The 16616-nt window shown below is 35.1% G+C and overlaps 1 protein-coding gene across 1 annotated transcript in view; it reads right to left on the reverse strand.

Annotated features, from left to right (window-relative positions):
- Nucleotides 1-2426: 2426 nt before the first annotated feature.
- The window catches only part of LOC140136142 (kinesin-like protein KIF28), a 50865-nt gene continuing 36675 nt past the window's right edge, over nt 2427-16616 (reverse strand). Inside the window, exons 22-24 of the mRNA XM_072157848.1 lie at nt 15382-15510; nt 13038-13082; nt 2427-4870 (exon numbers count right to left, since the gene is read on the reverse strand). Coding sequence (XP_072013949.1) covers nt 4766-4870; nt 13038-13082; nt 15382-15510 — 279 coding nt within the window. The 3' untranslated portion in view covers nt 2427-4765. The remainder of the gene's footprint in view (nt 4871-13037; nt 13083-15381; nt 15511-16616) is intronic.

Consider the following 16616-nt stretch of genomic DNA (forward strand, 5'->3'; position numbering starts at 1 on the left):
GTGCGCTAGTTGGTAATGTTTGAATGTTTCCATGTTCCTGTGTATGATGCGTAGGCCTCTTCCCTTGTTTATAGAGCAAGGTTTGAGCAGAATATTGCAAATGATTTAAACAAAGGTTGCAGCAAAGGTAATGCAACAGAAAATGCATTGAATAACATCCCTTATATATACAGGCTACTTGATAATTTCATGTACCACTGACACCTCCAGAAGACAGGACCATATTATGTTGTCGTCAAGTGAATCGGAATCTAATAGTCCTGTAAATTGGGCTATTTCATTTAAAATCCATACTGCCCCTGTGGAAGATTTGGGAAATATCTTCCAGGGGGAGTATGAATTTCAAATCAATTGGGCCCATTAGGCAGCTCCATTTCAATTTCATACACCCTCCGAGAAAGATTCAACCTGAATCTTCATTCCCTTCAACATGGGGGTGAGTTTCAAATGGAACAGCCAAAAGTGTTCATTCCATCTGAAGATATTTACACAATCTGCTACAGAGGGAGTGTGGATTTTAAATTCAATAGCCGAATGTATGGGGAGTCAAGAATATGTCTAAATTAGAAAAGGAAACTATCTAAATTAGAAGGTGTAAACTATTATATTTTGTAATGAGGTACAATTTGACTACCACCTGAAACTATAAGAGACAATAATAAACTGCCAATCTATGTCACAATGCTTGCCATGTGTAATAAATATATATAAATTTTGGATTTATAAAGCGCCTTTCTCCAGATCTTAAAGGACTCAAAGCGCTATTGTTATGCAGTGTATTTAAAGGAATTTTAACAACTACATTTTTCATTTCATATGTGACCTGCTACCACGAAAATGAGTGTAAAGTCACAAGTTGGTAGTTTCATGAATATAGGAAACTAGTCAAGCAAGCCAATAATCGCATTTATATTTCCAGGTCTTGCGGTTCTTGCGTTATGGCCAATAATGTATATCAAAACCAAGAAAAATCATGAACATGAGGCAGAAATGACACCCTTCTAAGCCTTGGGATCTCCTTTATAGAAACCATACCATTCCTTGTGTGTTGGCTTTACAAACACTGCTAGGTCATGCTCCCCTTCAGTATAGAGGTTATCCACTTCACTCATGTGTGACTTCTAACAAAAGGTGCTGGTTCCCATAGTATTCCTCATTCAAACCATTCCTGCATGACTTTGGCGGGTTAGTTTGAAACAGTCATGGTTGCACATGCAGGTACTTCTTTTGAAAGTCCTAAACAAGGTATAGCAGTCGTTTATAGGATATGCAGCTTATAGAACACGGATACCCTCTGTATGATTTGTAGAATGAACTTTTGCAAAACACCAAAGTGTTATTTTTCAATAATAATTCAGATAATGAAATAGATTTTTTTTTGCCTGCTTCGACCAACAATACCTCGTATAACCTTAAGTTACATTTTGGCATATACACAATCAGCATCACAATACACAACCACAGAAAAAAATCACAATCACTAACTAACAAAATTATAATCCTTCCTTGTTATTTATTAAGGAAGTTAATAATTTACATGATTAGTATCACTACTTTTATAAAAAGTTCACACACTGAGGTCATTTTTATACAATAAACAACTTAACCTATGGACGGATTTTACCAAAGTATATTACATATAAATGAAATTATATAATCATAAACCAGAGGTCCACATATTTTATTTTAAAAAAATCCCAATTCATGTAATTTCAAGTTTTCAACTGAGAATAGGATAAAGTAATAAAGTGAACAATATTTACTTTTTAACACAATTTTTCACTTTGATGCCTTTTATAAATAAAAAAAAAAAATATATATTTAGTAATATTACATTAATTAATTGAGTATTTTAATGGTTTACAAATGAATAATATCCAAAACTGGAATGTAATGTTTAGAAGCTTGGCGCTTTCTCAACTAAATAAAACTGTGTTTGAAATATGAGTACCATATTCAACCTAATTGGTGCCCATCCACTACTCCCTATTCCAGACAAATACAGAACTTATTTTTGGGATTAAAAAATATTATCAAGTTCCAAATGAGACATAGCTAAATCCTAATCCTTTAGTTAGTCCTAACTAGCAAGAAAAGTCAAATTTTAATATTTGGCCAATTTTTTCTTTTATCTCCAGTTAGGACTAAATGAATGATTAGGACTGAGCTATGTTTCATTTGGCAGAACTTGATAATATTTTTTTAATCCCAAAAAATTAGTGCTGTATTTTTCTGGAATAGGGAGTAGTAAGTGCCCGCTACAAACACTTTCATGTGTCTGGCAAATAAAATTGGTCAAAATGTCTTAAATAAATTGAACATTTACAACTCGATACTCAGGATTATGACTGATTTTGACTTATTATACACCATATTTTGAATACTTTTGTACAAATGCTACAATTTGACTTTTATTGTATACTTTTAATTAGGGCCTTAAAACATGACTGACTTGGGGACCTAGGGGGCTAATTACATTGAATATGGTACATGAAGTGATAATATTAAACCTGTACAAAAATAATGTACATACTATTTATTGCCTTTTCTGTCCTTGGTGTAAATACTAAATACAACCGAGCCTTGAAATAAGTGGGCGCAGGGAGCAAATTTGCCCTCATAAAGCCACCAATTGCTCCTGGTCCTTGTAAAATTCACATGAACCAGAAGCAATTTTCTAAAACAAATTGTTCCTGGTTCCAGTTTTGCACTTGATACAGTATAATTGCTGGCATGTTGTATTGTATGCAGAAAAGGATTTACTATTTGAAAGTTGCTCCTGTGTCTTCAGAAATTGCTCCTGGTTACAGTGAACCAGGAGCAATGTGAGCAATGTTCAATTGCTCCTGGTTCCAGTCCACTTATTTCAAGGCTTGAATACAACCCTTGATTGTAAGGGGAACAAAAACCTGTACAGTATAACAGAAAGACTTTATTCAAAAACATTATGTAATTATCGATATTTGACATTATTTCACACATATACAAAAATATTAGTTCATCTATCATGATTAACACAAAATATGTATGTTTGTTGGTATATGCAACAGATCAATATAGCTTTATGCATCTCTTTTTACTGAAACCATCTTTTATTACAAAATAATTCATGATACATTTCTTTGTTAATATAGTATTATACTGTGTAACATTATATATTTGATGAATATATAGCACTCTCTGGGTTTGAAATGTGTCCTTATATAAAACAATGACTGGATTCTGTGTAAATAACAATTAAGTTCTTGTGACAAAGTGACAAACTTTAATATTAACATAACAAAATACTAGATATCTTTTTACACTTTAGTAGACATTGTATGCAAACAAGTCCCTTAAGAGCTTGGTCACCCACAGTATTTTTGTGGGATCTGAGAGCACATCAGACACAACAAATTGCATTATGAATATGATGAAATCAAATAATTAAAATTTTTTTGAAATTTGTGATATAATACAAATTGATATTTTTGACATTCCTCATATTCAGAATGCAATTTGGTGTGTCTGATGTGCTCTCAGGTCCCACAAAAAATATTGTGCAGAGGTGGGTTACAGAGCCCTTAATTACCTATCCAATATGGCAAAACTGATCTCACATAATAGTAAAAACAGATTACCCAGTCCTATACAATGTTGCGTCACGAACTTTACTTTAGAAATACATTTTTATCGTTTTCGCTAGAGATACATCAAGAGCAATATCTGAATAATTTTTGAAATTCATCTGCAAAATTTGTGAAATTCATCTGGGTATTTTGAAATTCATCTGGGTATTTTCTAAAATTCATCCGAGTTCTTTTTCAAATTCCTCTGGGCATTTGAAGACACTCAAATAAACATAGACATGATAATACAATGCCAGTGTAAAGAAGAAAATCTCTGTACATTTAACATGTTATTCAAGTTTTCAAAAATGCATTCAGGATGATATTTTACTTAGAACTAAACCCCCTGTGCTGGATTATGTAACAGCCATATTGCAACTTGCCTGATGCATTTCTCTCAATTTCAATTACCAATGAACAAGTGCCAAAATACAAGCCCTAATGGGTATACAATCAGTGTGGCAGCAATAACAGCAGGTCAAGAGGCATTAGGATCCACAACATGCTCATCTATCAGGGGAACAGTTCTTTAACCTCAATACATTTGTACATTCATTGAATGACCTTTGAAGATTTGGGTACAAAAACTCATACTCTGCAACTTGGAGGTCAAATTTTGCACTATGATTATGTAATTGAGGTTATTGGACTATGCCATTGGGATGAGGCTCTTGTGGTCCATAGTGAGGGCTAACCCATAGCTGCATGCCCAACAAGTTCTACAGCATCTCTGAGTGTTTATCACAGCAATTTGTGAACATGGATTTGCTCAGCTCTGAGATGTCCCATTTCTTCTATGGGTCATCCAAAGTGGGACCACAGGGGAGCAACTTTATTATTGCTGCCACCATCTCAACCATAATCCTGGCCCTAACTCCCAGGCCTATTCCATTTGAAATCCATACACTCCCTATGGAAGACATGACCTTAATTTCCTATACAGGGGGTGTAGATTTCAAATAGAGTCACCGATTCAGGTAACCCCATTTGAAATTCACACTCCCTAAGTGGAAGATTAAGGTCATGTCCATGATATGGGGTGTATGGATTTTAAGTGGAATAGCCATCATGTCATCATGTAACACTTTGTCCTCAAATAATATCACCTGAAGTTGCAGATTTAGTAGCAAAGGTTTACATATTATGACAGTATGCTATCACATTACAATACAGGCTCGGCTTCCTCCCTCCACTTTCTTGCCATCTTTGTTTGTCTTGACAACAGTTCCATTGCCTTGTACACTGTTAGCCCCTTTCAGCAGCTGCAAGTAAAGCAAACATAATAAACATAAATGTATTTTATCTTATGTTATTTTTGTCCACAGATTGGACTACACAGATTGCACACAAATTACAAAGTCCAAGTGGTTTCGTTTTAATATTCATTAGTGCCCGTTCCTGCCAATTGTTCTAATGCATATGCAGTGATAGAAGTAGTTAGCATATAGCAATTTTATCTCCCAAACTTTGTGAAATGATTGGCCTTGATCAGCTCTGCATGTTAATCTGTGGTTTTGTTGCCTTGATTTTGATCAATATCATAAGAAACCCTTTAACACATATTTCTGGCACTTATTTTGTTTAAATCAAAGACGCTAGAAGTGTTGGGCATTCTGGAAAGTAATTGTATTATTGCTTTGACCAAAAAGAAAAGTTTGTCTCTCAAACCAGCATGCATATGTGAAAGCCATCCTAGCATGTATCCCTGTGTGCTGGGCCTTTTTACTGGCTTTTCAAGTTATCAGAAAAAATGGCCCAAAAACATAGTGAAAAAAGAAAAGAAAAAAATCCTGCATTTCGCATAGCTTATTTTACTAACAAAAATATAAAAAAGCATAGCACATAGCTTCTTGAAGAGGTTCATTAGGTTTGTAGAAACTCAAAATATAAATTTCATCCTGTCAAAAGATGGTCAAAAATGTCAGGTCAGTAAAATATGATGAAATTTATATTATAATAGCACACAGCTATTTTGCAAAATATTTAAGAGACAAATCTTTTTTTTTTGCCTTACACTTCAAAGTGTTTGAGCTAGACATGGCAAGATTATGGTTTAATTAACTCTGATCAACACATGCGCAAACACCCCCACACACTCACACAAGCAATTTAGTAAAAATAACTTGGTCAAGAACAGCAGTAAGTATGACGGCTGCAAAATAAAGCATAGTACACTACAAGATTCTATTGCAGCCGCCTGCACAGGCACCCAGCACAGGCACCCAGCACAGGCACACCATCGCCAAGTCATATCGCACAGGTACTTGGTGGTACTGTGCAGTACCCGGGGAGTACCAGTGCAGTACCACTGCTGGTGGGTCCTGTGCAGTAGCAGCATTGGTAGGGTGTAGGTACTTGGTGCATGTGTGTACTCGGTGTGTACCAGTCAGGTACCTTGATGATGATGGTGTACCTGTGCAGGCAGCTGCAATAGGAATCTTGTAGTGTATTCAAATTAATGATTATTTGGTTAAAGCATTTATCAAGTAAAAACAGGATAGGGTTCACAAAATAATTGTTATGATTGTAAATTATGATTAAAATATATACATTAATGGCTGGTAATAAAATATGTTATAAAATTAATGAATAATATTAGCATTAATTTGTTAAAATGTTAGTGCAATTAACAACTAGTATTAGTATATATACTGCGCCAATAAAGTATCCTTACACTTGAAAAAATAATCACAATTTCCAAACTGAACAATATTGGGGTAAATTTGTTTTTTTAATAGATGCACTATCTAATCCTGCACATTATGGCACCACATTGAATCCAACGTGACTTCAAGAAGCAAAGTTACAAGGATTTGATTAGACGAAGGTTCCGTTTTTAAAGTGACAAACTGGCCTATTCAAAACTCCACAGACTAGACATCTGGTTTGAGAGTGGTGAATGGCCAATTTATGCGTTTGGCTTTAATTTAAAACAAAAGGAACAAAAGAAAACTGAAAAAAAAAAGAACTGACAAATAACATGAAAGTTATGAAAAGTACAGAGAAGTAAAAACTGAAATAAAAACTGCTTTAAATAAGGCTTCATTGAAGAAACTGTGTTGTCTGTTTGTTGCGCTTGTTGGAATCTTTTTACGCCTTGTATAGGCCAATTTGTCACTTCCGGACCTTCGTCTATTCAATTGCTTGTAACTTTACTTCTTGAGGTCACATTGAATTCAATGTGGTGTCATAATGTGCAGGATTAGATAGTGCGTCTATTAAAAAAAACAAATTTACCCCAATATTGTTCAGTTTTGAAATTTTGATTATTTTTCCAAGTGTAAGGATACTTTATTGGCGCAGTATATAAGTAAAATGAGGAGACATTAACAATATTCAATGTTTACATTATTGATTTAGAAATGTCAAAAATATGTTACTGAAAACAGAAGGTTTCAGTCGTAACATTAGTTCCTGTCAAAAAATAGGCATGTCTGGTTGATCAGATTTAAATTAAATCATAATTACTGAGAACTGCATCACAAGTTCACAACTAATTGAACCAGCATAGTTTATGAATGACGTATATCAACTGTTCCTTTACCAACAGCAAGCAAAAGAAGCTAAAAGCTTGTTTTTGCCAATTTCAAAAATCAATCTTCAAATCACTTATCTCAATTTGCTTGATATTATTTTACCCAAGGTGCATACAAGGCACAAATATATTTGTGCGAGTGCATGCATGCGTCATCAGCCCTCTTTCAGAGTTATGCTAAAATCGCCAAAAAACAGCTGATTTTACATGATTTTTAACAAAGTGCGGGGGCTTCAGCACCCAAAGCCCCGCCCCCCCTGGACACGCCACTGATATCAAGGGTTGAGAACCAGAAAGCATGAACTCACAATGACCTGCTCTCACAAAACTAGCATAAAGTTGACAAAATAACTTTCTGAGAAATTCCAGCTTTGAAATCCTTATTTTATACCCTTTAACCCTAACACCCATAAAAACCACAAAATACCACAATGAAAAATGCTGCGCATGTATGAATCCCAGGGTCTGCGATGACGCAATCACCCTAAGTGGTATATAATCACGGCATTGCTGCCCTGGCAGCGATAACCCGTGTAGCTACCGGTCGGTGATCGTGTGGTTGGCATGCGGGGGTCAAAGGTTCGAATCCAAAAGCCAAGTGACTTCTTTGTTCATCTTCTCTCCTTTTCATTTCTTCTTTAACTTGGGTTGGGTGTTAGGGTTAGATAACATGTATTTTTCCAAATTAAAGCCTATGTTAGACATGGTGGTTCCTTGCTTTGTTCTTCAAAAATCAATATTTCCTGCAGAATTTCTCCTGTTTTCTATTGAATTTTGTCATGTTTATTGGACTGTATCTTCTATAGTGCCCTGGCAACTTTATGCTCATTTTGTAGGAGCAGGTCTGAGTTAATGCTTTCTGCTTCTCAACCTTCGTATATATATATCTATATATACCCACCTATTTTCCCCATCAAAACACATTAAACATCAACACAAATTGGATATAATGTGTTGTGCTAAATGCTAAAGTAAATTTCCTAATTGTGCCATGGGTTGAGCATATATGTGACCGTCCACGGCGAATGAGCCGTAAATTCCTCCCCCGGTCAATTTTGTTTTATTTTGTGTTTAAAAAATAAACATCATAAACTTAAAAATGGTATATCATTTGACTTCAAACGATATCCAGAAGCGGGGTTATGGTTTGTTAAACTTTACTCCTTCAACAAAATTATAGCTTTTTACGTTTTTACATGTGTCTCTTTTTCCACATTGTTGGCAATAAATATCAAACAGTCATAAATGGCGGTCATTTCAAATCATCCCCAAGTCAACGAGGTTTAAGAAAGTTCTCTCATTGTTAATTGTTGGTTATGCATACCTGTACAAAATACAATGCATGGTAACCCACCACTTGAACAGGATTTAGCAATATAAGCAAACAAAGACCAGAGCTATTAAAAGTTCTATAGCCATCTAAGGTAGAAGCTTATTATCCACTTCAACAATAGGATTATTGATTAGTTTTTGACTATCGAAATGAGACGGATGTCGGGCCAGCTTAAGTTACCGATGAATATGACCTTCGTACACATTTTACACCGTAACTCAGAATACAATTTAGGGAATTTACGGCTCATTTGTGCTGCCGGGTCACATATGAACGTGAACACAGAAGTGATCAACAATCATGCTGATTGGCTGATCAACAATCATGACAACAAGATGGTTGACCTATTGGGTTATTCCATTTAAAATCCACACACCCCCTGTGGAAGATTTAAGAAACATCTTCCACAGGGGGAGTATGAATTTCAAATGGAATGAACACATTAGCAGCTCCATTTGAAATACACCCCACTCCCAAAATGCATACTCCCACTGTGGAAGATATTTCCGAAATCTTCCACAGGGGGAATGTGGATTTTAAATGGAATGGCAGAATATCCCATTGGTCATCGTGCTACATGTACAAGGCTGGAGACACAGCCTTTATGCATTCGATGATCACTATCACATCTGGAAATTAGGAAATTTACTTTTAGTGCCTGTTACTTAGCAAAATTATGTGCATTATGAATTGCATTCTTACAAACTATCAATGGATTTTATATGTGTCATTTAATAATATATATGCATGCCATTCTACTCTAAATCTCATTGCTATAACAAGCTATCATATACTGTTTAGGCACGAGAAACAAATTCATTCGATCTTTGGTTCGACCGTCGATGCTGCTTCGATGCTTGTTATAAATGAACTAACTACTAATTAATCAAAATTAATGCTGAATTTATAGTGGTTAATATCAATACAGGCAAATATTCATAAATTATAACAATTAACAAGGCTAATTAATGGATTTCATACATAATAAGGATCGACCAAGCATCGATGTTCGATCGAAAGATCAAACTAATTTGTTTCTATTGCCTTACAGTGTTAGTAACATCTAGTTAGTGATATCTAACATGATCAGTGAATAAATAAACTATTTAAAGAAATTAAAGATGTTTTGGAATAAAAATTGCAGTGTAATTAATGACTAACATATTTTTAACCAATGAAATAATATGTTATTTAGTTCTAGGACTGAACAAATGTTTTACAGAACTATCAAAGCTGAATCTACTAAAATGAAAATAGGGTAATGAAAATATCATTGAAATGGTAAAATATCACAAATAACTGTGTAAACCATTGCTGAGACTAACAAAACATCTTGCTACCAAAACAGGTATCTCCTTGCAAAGGGGTGCACCAAAAGTGTGTTTTTGTTTTTTGCGCTATTCTAGTAATGCATCAGAAGGTTTTTGCAAAGTGTAGTCAAACACAGTATAAATGAAAGCATGCGTTTGAAAGGCGTATACACACACAAAACACACACTTTGGGAATAGAACCGCGTTTTGAGACGACATGAGAATCCTGCCAAGAGCTGTATATACAGGATGTATCAAAAGGATTGGTACCCATCAGTTTCCAGTAATTATAGACAAAACTGTATTCAAAATTCAATAGAAGAGCCACCTAATTTGTAGATTCATGTAATAAAAGGTTATAATAAAATGCTATGAATTGTGGTGCCAGGATTGTGGTCATTTCAAGAGAATCAAATGTCATATTAAAAAAGCAGGCTTTTTAGAAAACCGACGGGTACCAATCATTTTGATACAGCCTGTATATATATTATAATACATTTATCACAAACAAAAGCAGCAGAAGCAAAATCTGAAAGTGCAATAAGCAAAAATGGACTAATCAGCCTCCACTGGGCTATTCCAGTTAAAATCCATACACCCCCACATGGTAGACATGATCTTTAATCTCCCACACATGGGTGTAGATTTCAAATGGATTCATCCATTCGGGTAACTCAATTTGAAATTCACACTCCCTGCGTGGAAGATAAAGGCCATGTCTTCAAGATCCAAAAGCTTGATTTTCAAGAACTTACCACAACACAAAAAGCTGCGTATTAACGAAAGTGACAGCTCCTCCTCACTCCCCAAATTTTGTCAAAATTATACTTTAGGTAAAATTCCAATTTTCAAGGACCTTGTGCAATTTCCAGGACTTTCAAGGCCTTGAAAAGGTGTTTTCAAATTCAAGGACTTTCAAGGACTGTGGGAACCCTGTGTATGGATTTCAACTGGAACAGCTCATACTAGCTGTGAGATGCCACTCCATTGCTTTGGCGGATAGAAGTTACCCTGTTGTCTCCATTTCCATGTTTACGACCTGTTGCCATACTGGATGTTTTTTGCAATGCTGTACTATCACCAGGAGGATCAAGCTCAAAACTATACACACTGACACTGTCTTCCTGTATGATGGGGGCCAGAAAAAGTACCTATTTACATTACCAATGGCAGCAAAAATTACAAATACCTAGGGACTGCATGCCTTTTGAGGAGAGTGAGAACAATCACTCTTTTCTGCTCTCCTTAAAAATATGATATATGAGAGTGATTTTTAGCTCTCCTTAGTTGGACATTCTCTCCTTACATTCTATTATAAATGCTCTAAACAGCTCTCCTTGAAGGCTCCAGAAGAACTATTTAATGCCCTCCTGCAAATTCCAAAAGACAGTCCCTGAATACCATATTTACTCTATCACATGCCCCAAGGGCATTGCATTGTCCAAAAGGAGGGCATTTATTATTTAGAGGTCATTTTACTACGATAAATCCAAAAATCCAAAATTTGTTAGGTAAGCTTAAAAATCATGGCGTAATGACGGGCTATAAACTTAGGATCAATGACTTCCATTTGAACCAGTTCACTTCACGTTTTGAGATGTCATTTTCGACCATTACCGATCGTGTGGACCACAGTAATTAGCTAACAAGATAGCATGGAAATTTCAGCATATTTTAAACATCTTGGTTGAAGAAAATGGTGGGGGGGCATTTAATAGAAGGGGGCGGCTAATAGAGTAAATACGGTGCCTTTTATATATGAAATTCATTAAAAGCGTGTTGGCAAATGTGCTGACAAGAGGCTGTGGTTTTTTTTCTTCAAATGTCTGTTGATCAAATTTATAACATTCATATGATACTGCCATACTGGGCTATTCCATTTCAAATCCATACTACCCCTGTGGAAGATTTTGGAAATATCTGCCACAGGGGAAGTATGAATTTCAAACCCACAGGGGGAGTATGAATTTCAAATGGAATGAGCACATTAGGTAACTCCATTTGAATTTCTTACACCCTCTGAGAAAGATTCCCCCTGTGGCAGATATTTCCAAAATCTTCCACAGGGGTAGTGAGGATTTTAAATGGAATAGCCCATTCCAAACTTACTGAGCATTGGAAATCATTGAAATCATCAATGTATATAGTTTCATTACTTTATAGTACGATTTAAAAGATTGCAACATGATTATTACTGATGATGTGCTGCAGGTGATGTGCAATGCCTCATGCTTGCTATCTCAATATTTAACTTGTCACCCTTCACAATAATTCAATATCATTATAAGTTGTTCACCCTTCACATACATATACTAATTATTATCACCTATTATTATATTTCTTTTAAATACCAAAGCATGTTAGTTTACCCTATCAGGCACTACTGCATAATTTCACCACTGACTTTTGTGGCCACCACAAAGCCTTGGCCACCACCTTGTGGCTGCAACAAAGTCTATGCTTAGCCGCTAGAATTCACTGTCAAGTACTCGGTACTATACAATTTTTCTCCCTGATGTGGCAGTGATGTCAATGCGTTGAAGCAGCTGTTTTGCTTGCGCATCTATACAGCTTCTTTATAAGCATGTGTATGCCAGCATTTTGAGCAAAGCAAATTGAAGCTGTGCCAAATGAAATGCTCACTGACGTCACTGCCACATCAAAGTGAAAAATGGTACAGAAAATTACAGATTCCTGGATATGTCAGCTATTGCCAACTGATTAAGCTCATCAAGGTAAGATTGTACTTTGAATAACTTACTTATATACTCTTAACAATGTTTTGTTATGCATTTTTGTGATCGCTGCCTTATAGGCTATTCCATTGAAAATCCACACTTCCCCTGTGGAATATTTAGCTCTAGTCTTCCACAGAGGGAGTATAAGTTTAGAATAGACAATTGAGTAACTTCCATTTGAAATTCTCACTCTAGTTGTGGAAGATAAAGGTAAAGACATGATACAGGGGAGTATGGATTTCAAAATGATTAACCCTGACCAATTACATTTGAAAAACATACCCCCCCTGTGGAAGATATTACTAAAATCTTCCACAGGGTAATGTTGTTTTCAACTGGAATAGCCCAATGTAGTGGCCAAGTTTAGTGACCACCATCAAAGCCAGCAGTGAAAAAATGTAGTGCTGCCTCAGCAATGGTTTATTTCAAATGATGTTAAATTGTTTAACACAGATGTAGATTGGAATATGATAAATGAAGATATGAGTGAAATTATTTGTTTGTGTCCTTACATCACCATTCTGTCTTTCTTTGATCATTCTTTGACCCTGTAAAATCTAATAAAAGGAGTTGAGAAAAGATGTAATGAAATGACTGATCATGACAACAAAACCGATTTAGTTTGAGGGTAAAGCCTCACAAACTGGCACCATACATGAATGTGAATTGAACCAGTCATATGCATATCGTCGTCTGCATCACATACTGTCGTATCTCAAAAGGCTGCCTTATGTGATTTTTATTATCATTGTTGTATTTCATATTTTTTTTTTTTTCATATTTCAGCATGCTTTATGGACTTGAGATTGTAATATTGTGACAATACGTCAAAATTAATATCTAAAGTTCACTTTACAGTGTATCTCATCACAATTGAATACCTGAGTGGAAGAAGGGCCCAACTCCAATTTTTTACAAAAATGAGTACACTTAATCATGGTTTTCATGGAAGAAAGGCCCAACTCCATGGAGTTGGGCCCTTCTTCCACAAATATTGGGTTAAAGAGGAATTTTGTTCATTCATGAAATTTGCTTTTCACTACAATAAACTTTCTTGCTAACATATTACATTCTTCTACTTACAAATAATGGATAATCTCCACATTTCTGTAGCTATTTATAACACATCTGCTTACGGAACTGGCACTTGCAGTGGAAGAAAGGTCCAACTCCAGCTCGTATTAACATCGTATATGATTTCGAATGTATGTAATACTGTATATTCATGTATTAAAGGTCCCCTGAAGATGATAACATTCTGTCTATAAAACTTTTCCAAATATTAAGTTTTTTCTTAATATCTCAAAAACAGTTTTATGGAGTTGGGCCCTTCTTCCACTCAGGTATTCAATTAGATGACACTTCAAAAAATCACACAAGGCAGCCTTTTGAGATACGACAGTATGTGATGCAGACGACAAAAACTTCCTTTCATGTCCGTTGCCAGTTGGAGGCTCTACTCAACATGGCGGAACCGTGCAAGACATGATTAGACTGATATATTTGAGTCATATGCAAAATCGCACAACCAAGCCGCAAATTGTTTTGCATTAAATGATCAAAGGTAACGTTGAGTCAAAGCCCAAGTCAAAGTGGCTTTCAAGAATCAGCTGACAGAGGTCAATTGATTCATAAATGAATCAAATAATTAATCCTTAGTAATTGTGAGTCCATTGAGGATTAACTTGAGTTGAGTTGAGTCACAACTGACCAAATTTTAACTTTTGTCAAGTTGCATAATCAAGTCAGAAGCTATTTTAAGACTTTGTAGAAATAATTAGAGGTCAAAATATCCATCAGATTCACTGGATTTAACTACCACAACTAAAAGTGTGATTACGTTATGGCCCAACAGTAAAGGCTTAGGCTCAAATTTAAATTAAGAAAGCTGCATTCAGGCAATGTGTATGTAGCACATCTGATGCCTCCCTCCACCAAAGTACATGATTGGGTAGCCGGTACTGAATCACCACAATATCATGAAAAGTAAAGTATGTTCCCCAATGCTATTGAAAAAGTGATGAGCATGCACTCCAATATGTACAACATAATGAGTGACTTATGCCAAACATAATATGGAGTTATACGTCAAGTCAAGAGTTATCAAAGTCAAAATCTAGACAAGTCATCAAGTCATTTCAGTACACGTCATATATTCAAGGCAAAATGATATAGATTGCGGCCAGAAAATTAGAATACTATTACATCTAACAGATACAGAAAGCAAAGTAGGACTTATTAATGACTACAGAAAATTTACCAAAAAATATATACATTTAAAGAAAACAAATAAAAAAAAAAGATGCTCATATGTCTATATCCAAATTTCAAACATCTATAATCATCTCTAAGCTATTTGCATAACTACAAGTTTTATGGAAAAGAAGTCATTTTGACTTTATCCAAATTGAAAAGAAATCCAGATGTACAGTGCAAAATCATGCCATGATACTATCATCTTTTTAATCCACATTTTTTGTTCCAGAAATGAGCGACTAAATGTGTATTCTAAATTCTGCTTGTTAAACTTCTGTATCTAAATTGTGCAAGATTACAGTAAACAAAAGACTATTAGTAGTGCAGAACTTCAATCTCTATTTGTGCATAAGTAAAATGTGCAAACTAAGGTTTCATGCACAGAAAACCCAAATATTGTGACTTTGCTAATGTATTTGTTAATTTTGTGTCTAATTTTGGTTAAAATAGCAAAAAATCAGCAAACAAGTTAGAACAATTTGGCATATTCAATAATACTTTTAATCTATGAAATTAATTTGAACATAATAACAAAGTAGTAATTTAAATGTCAAATGTCAGAGGTCAAAGGTGAAAATGCCAATGGGTAAAAGACCCTACCTTATTAAGCATCTGAACTCTTGTTTTAAGTTTGGTACCAGTGCTATGAGCCACAGCGGAAACGGCCCTATAAAAGCCGTCATACTCCTGCTGTTCTTTGGGTTTATCTGACCATATCTTGCACAATTCCTAGGTGTAGGAGAAGGTGTAATTCAAATAATGATGTGAATTAGTTTTAACAATACAACAGAAATTGTGTCTTACATCTTCTTTTTTTTCTTCCTCTATTTCTTCTTCATACTTGGCTACTGCTTTAACTACCCTTAAGAAGGGTTCAAATTGTTGTTCTTCCCTTGGTTTCTGGAACCATTCCTTACACAGGTCCTAATAAATATGCATAATATGGGTGCAAGAAGAACAATTTGAAATTTAGAAAAATATCAACAGTAATAATTATTTCATTCCAATGTCCTAAAATATAATAATCAATATTTGCATAAGATCCTACCACCACCAAGCCTATAGATTAGGATTAGGGCAAGGGTCGGATTAGGGTTAAGTTATAGGGATATGATTAGGATTAGGGATAAGGTAGGATTAGGGTTCAGTTATAGGGCTATGATTAGGATTAGGGCTAGGGTAGGATTAGGGTTTAGTTATAGAGCTATGATTAGGATTAGGGCCAGGGTAGGATTAGGGTTTAGTTATAGGGCTATGATTAGGATTAGGATAGGGGTTATGATTATGATTAGGATAAAGATAGTGGTTATGATTAAAAGATTCAGGTTAAAATTGGGATTAAGCTTGGGGTGGTAACCACTATTCTAAAACTGCTCAAAAATTGTTACAACTCGTTTGTCATCGTTCATCAACAAATATTGGACAATACATGAGTTGGTATGATATAGAATCAATTCCCTAAGCTCTTTGATATTTTTCTTCACAAGCTTTTACAACAAAAACCTGAAATTGAGGACTCATTGGTTCATTGTGATTTAATACATTTGTCATGTACATTTCAATTGACAAAAAGACACATTCTCTTAAACCCCCGGGGGGGCCACTTACATTACGTGATGGACACCATGCTCATGTATGAACTCTCGAAACGCACCCTAAACGAGTATTACTCAGCGCATGCAAAACATACCCTAAACAAGTATTTTGCCATTTTTTAACACTAAGAAAGTAAAAATGCATGTTCAGGTTCTTGTTTAATATAAGTAGTTTGATATTTCTTAATGTTTTACCCTACGATTTGTTCTGATAGAAGCCAAACATAGCCTATTTCACCC

Source organism: Amphiura filiformis, chromosome 16, assembly GCF_039555335.1.
Source record: "Amphiura filiformis chromosome 16, Afil_fr2py, whole genome shotgun sequence".
NCBI lineage: Eukaryota > Metazoa > Echinodermata > Ophiuroidea > Amphilepidida > Amphiuridae > Amphiura > Amphiura filiformis.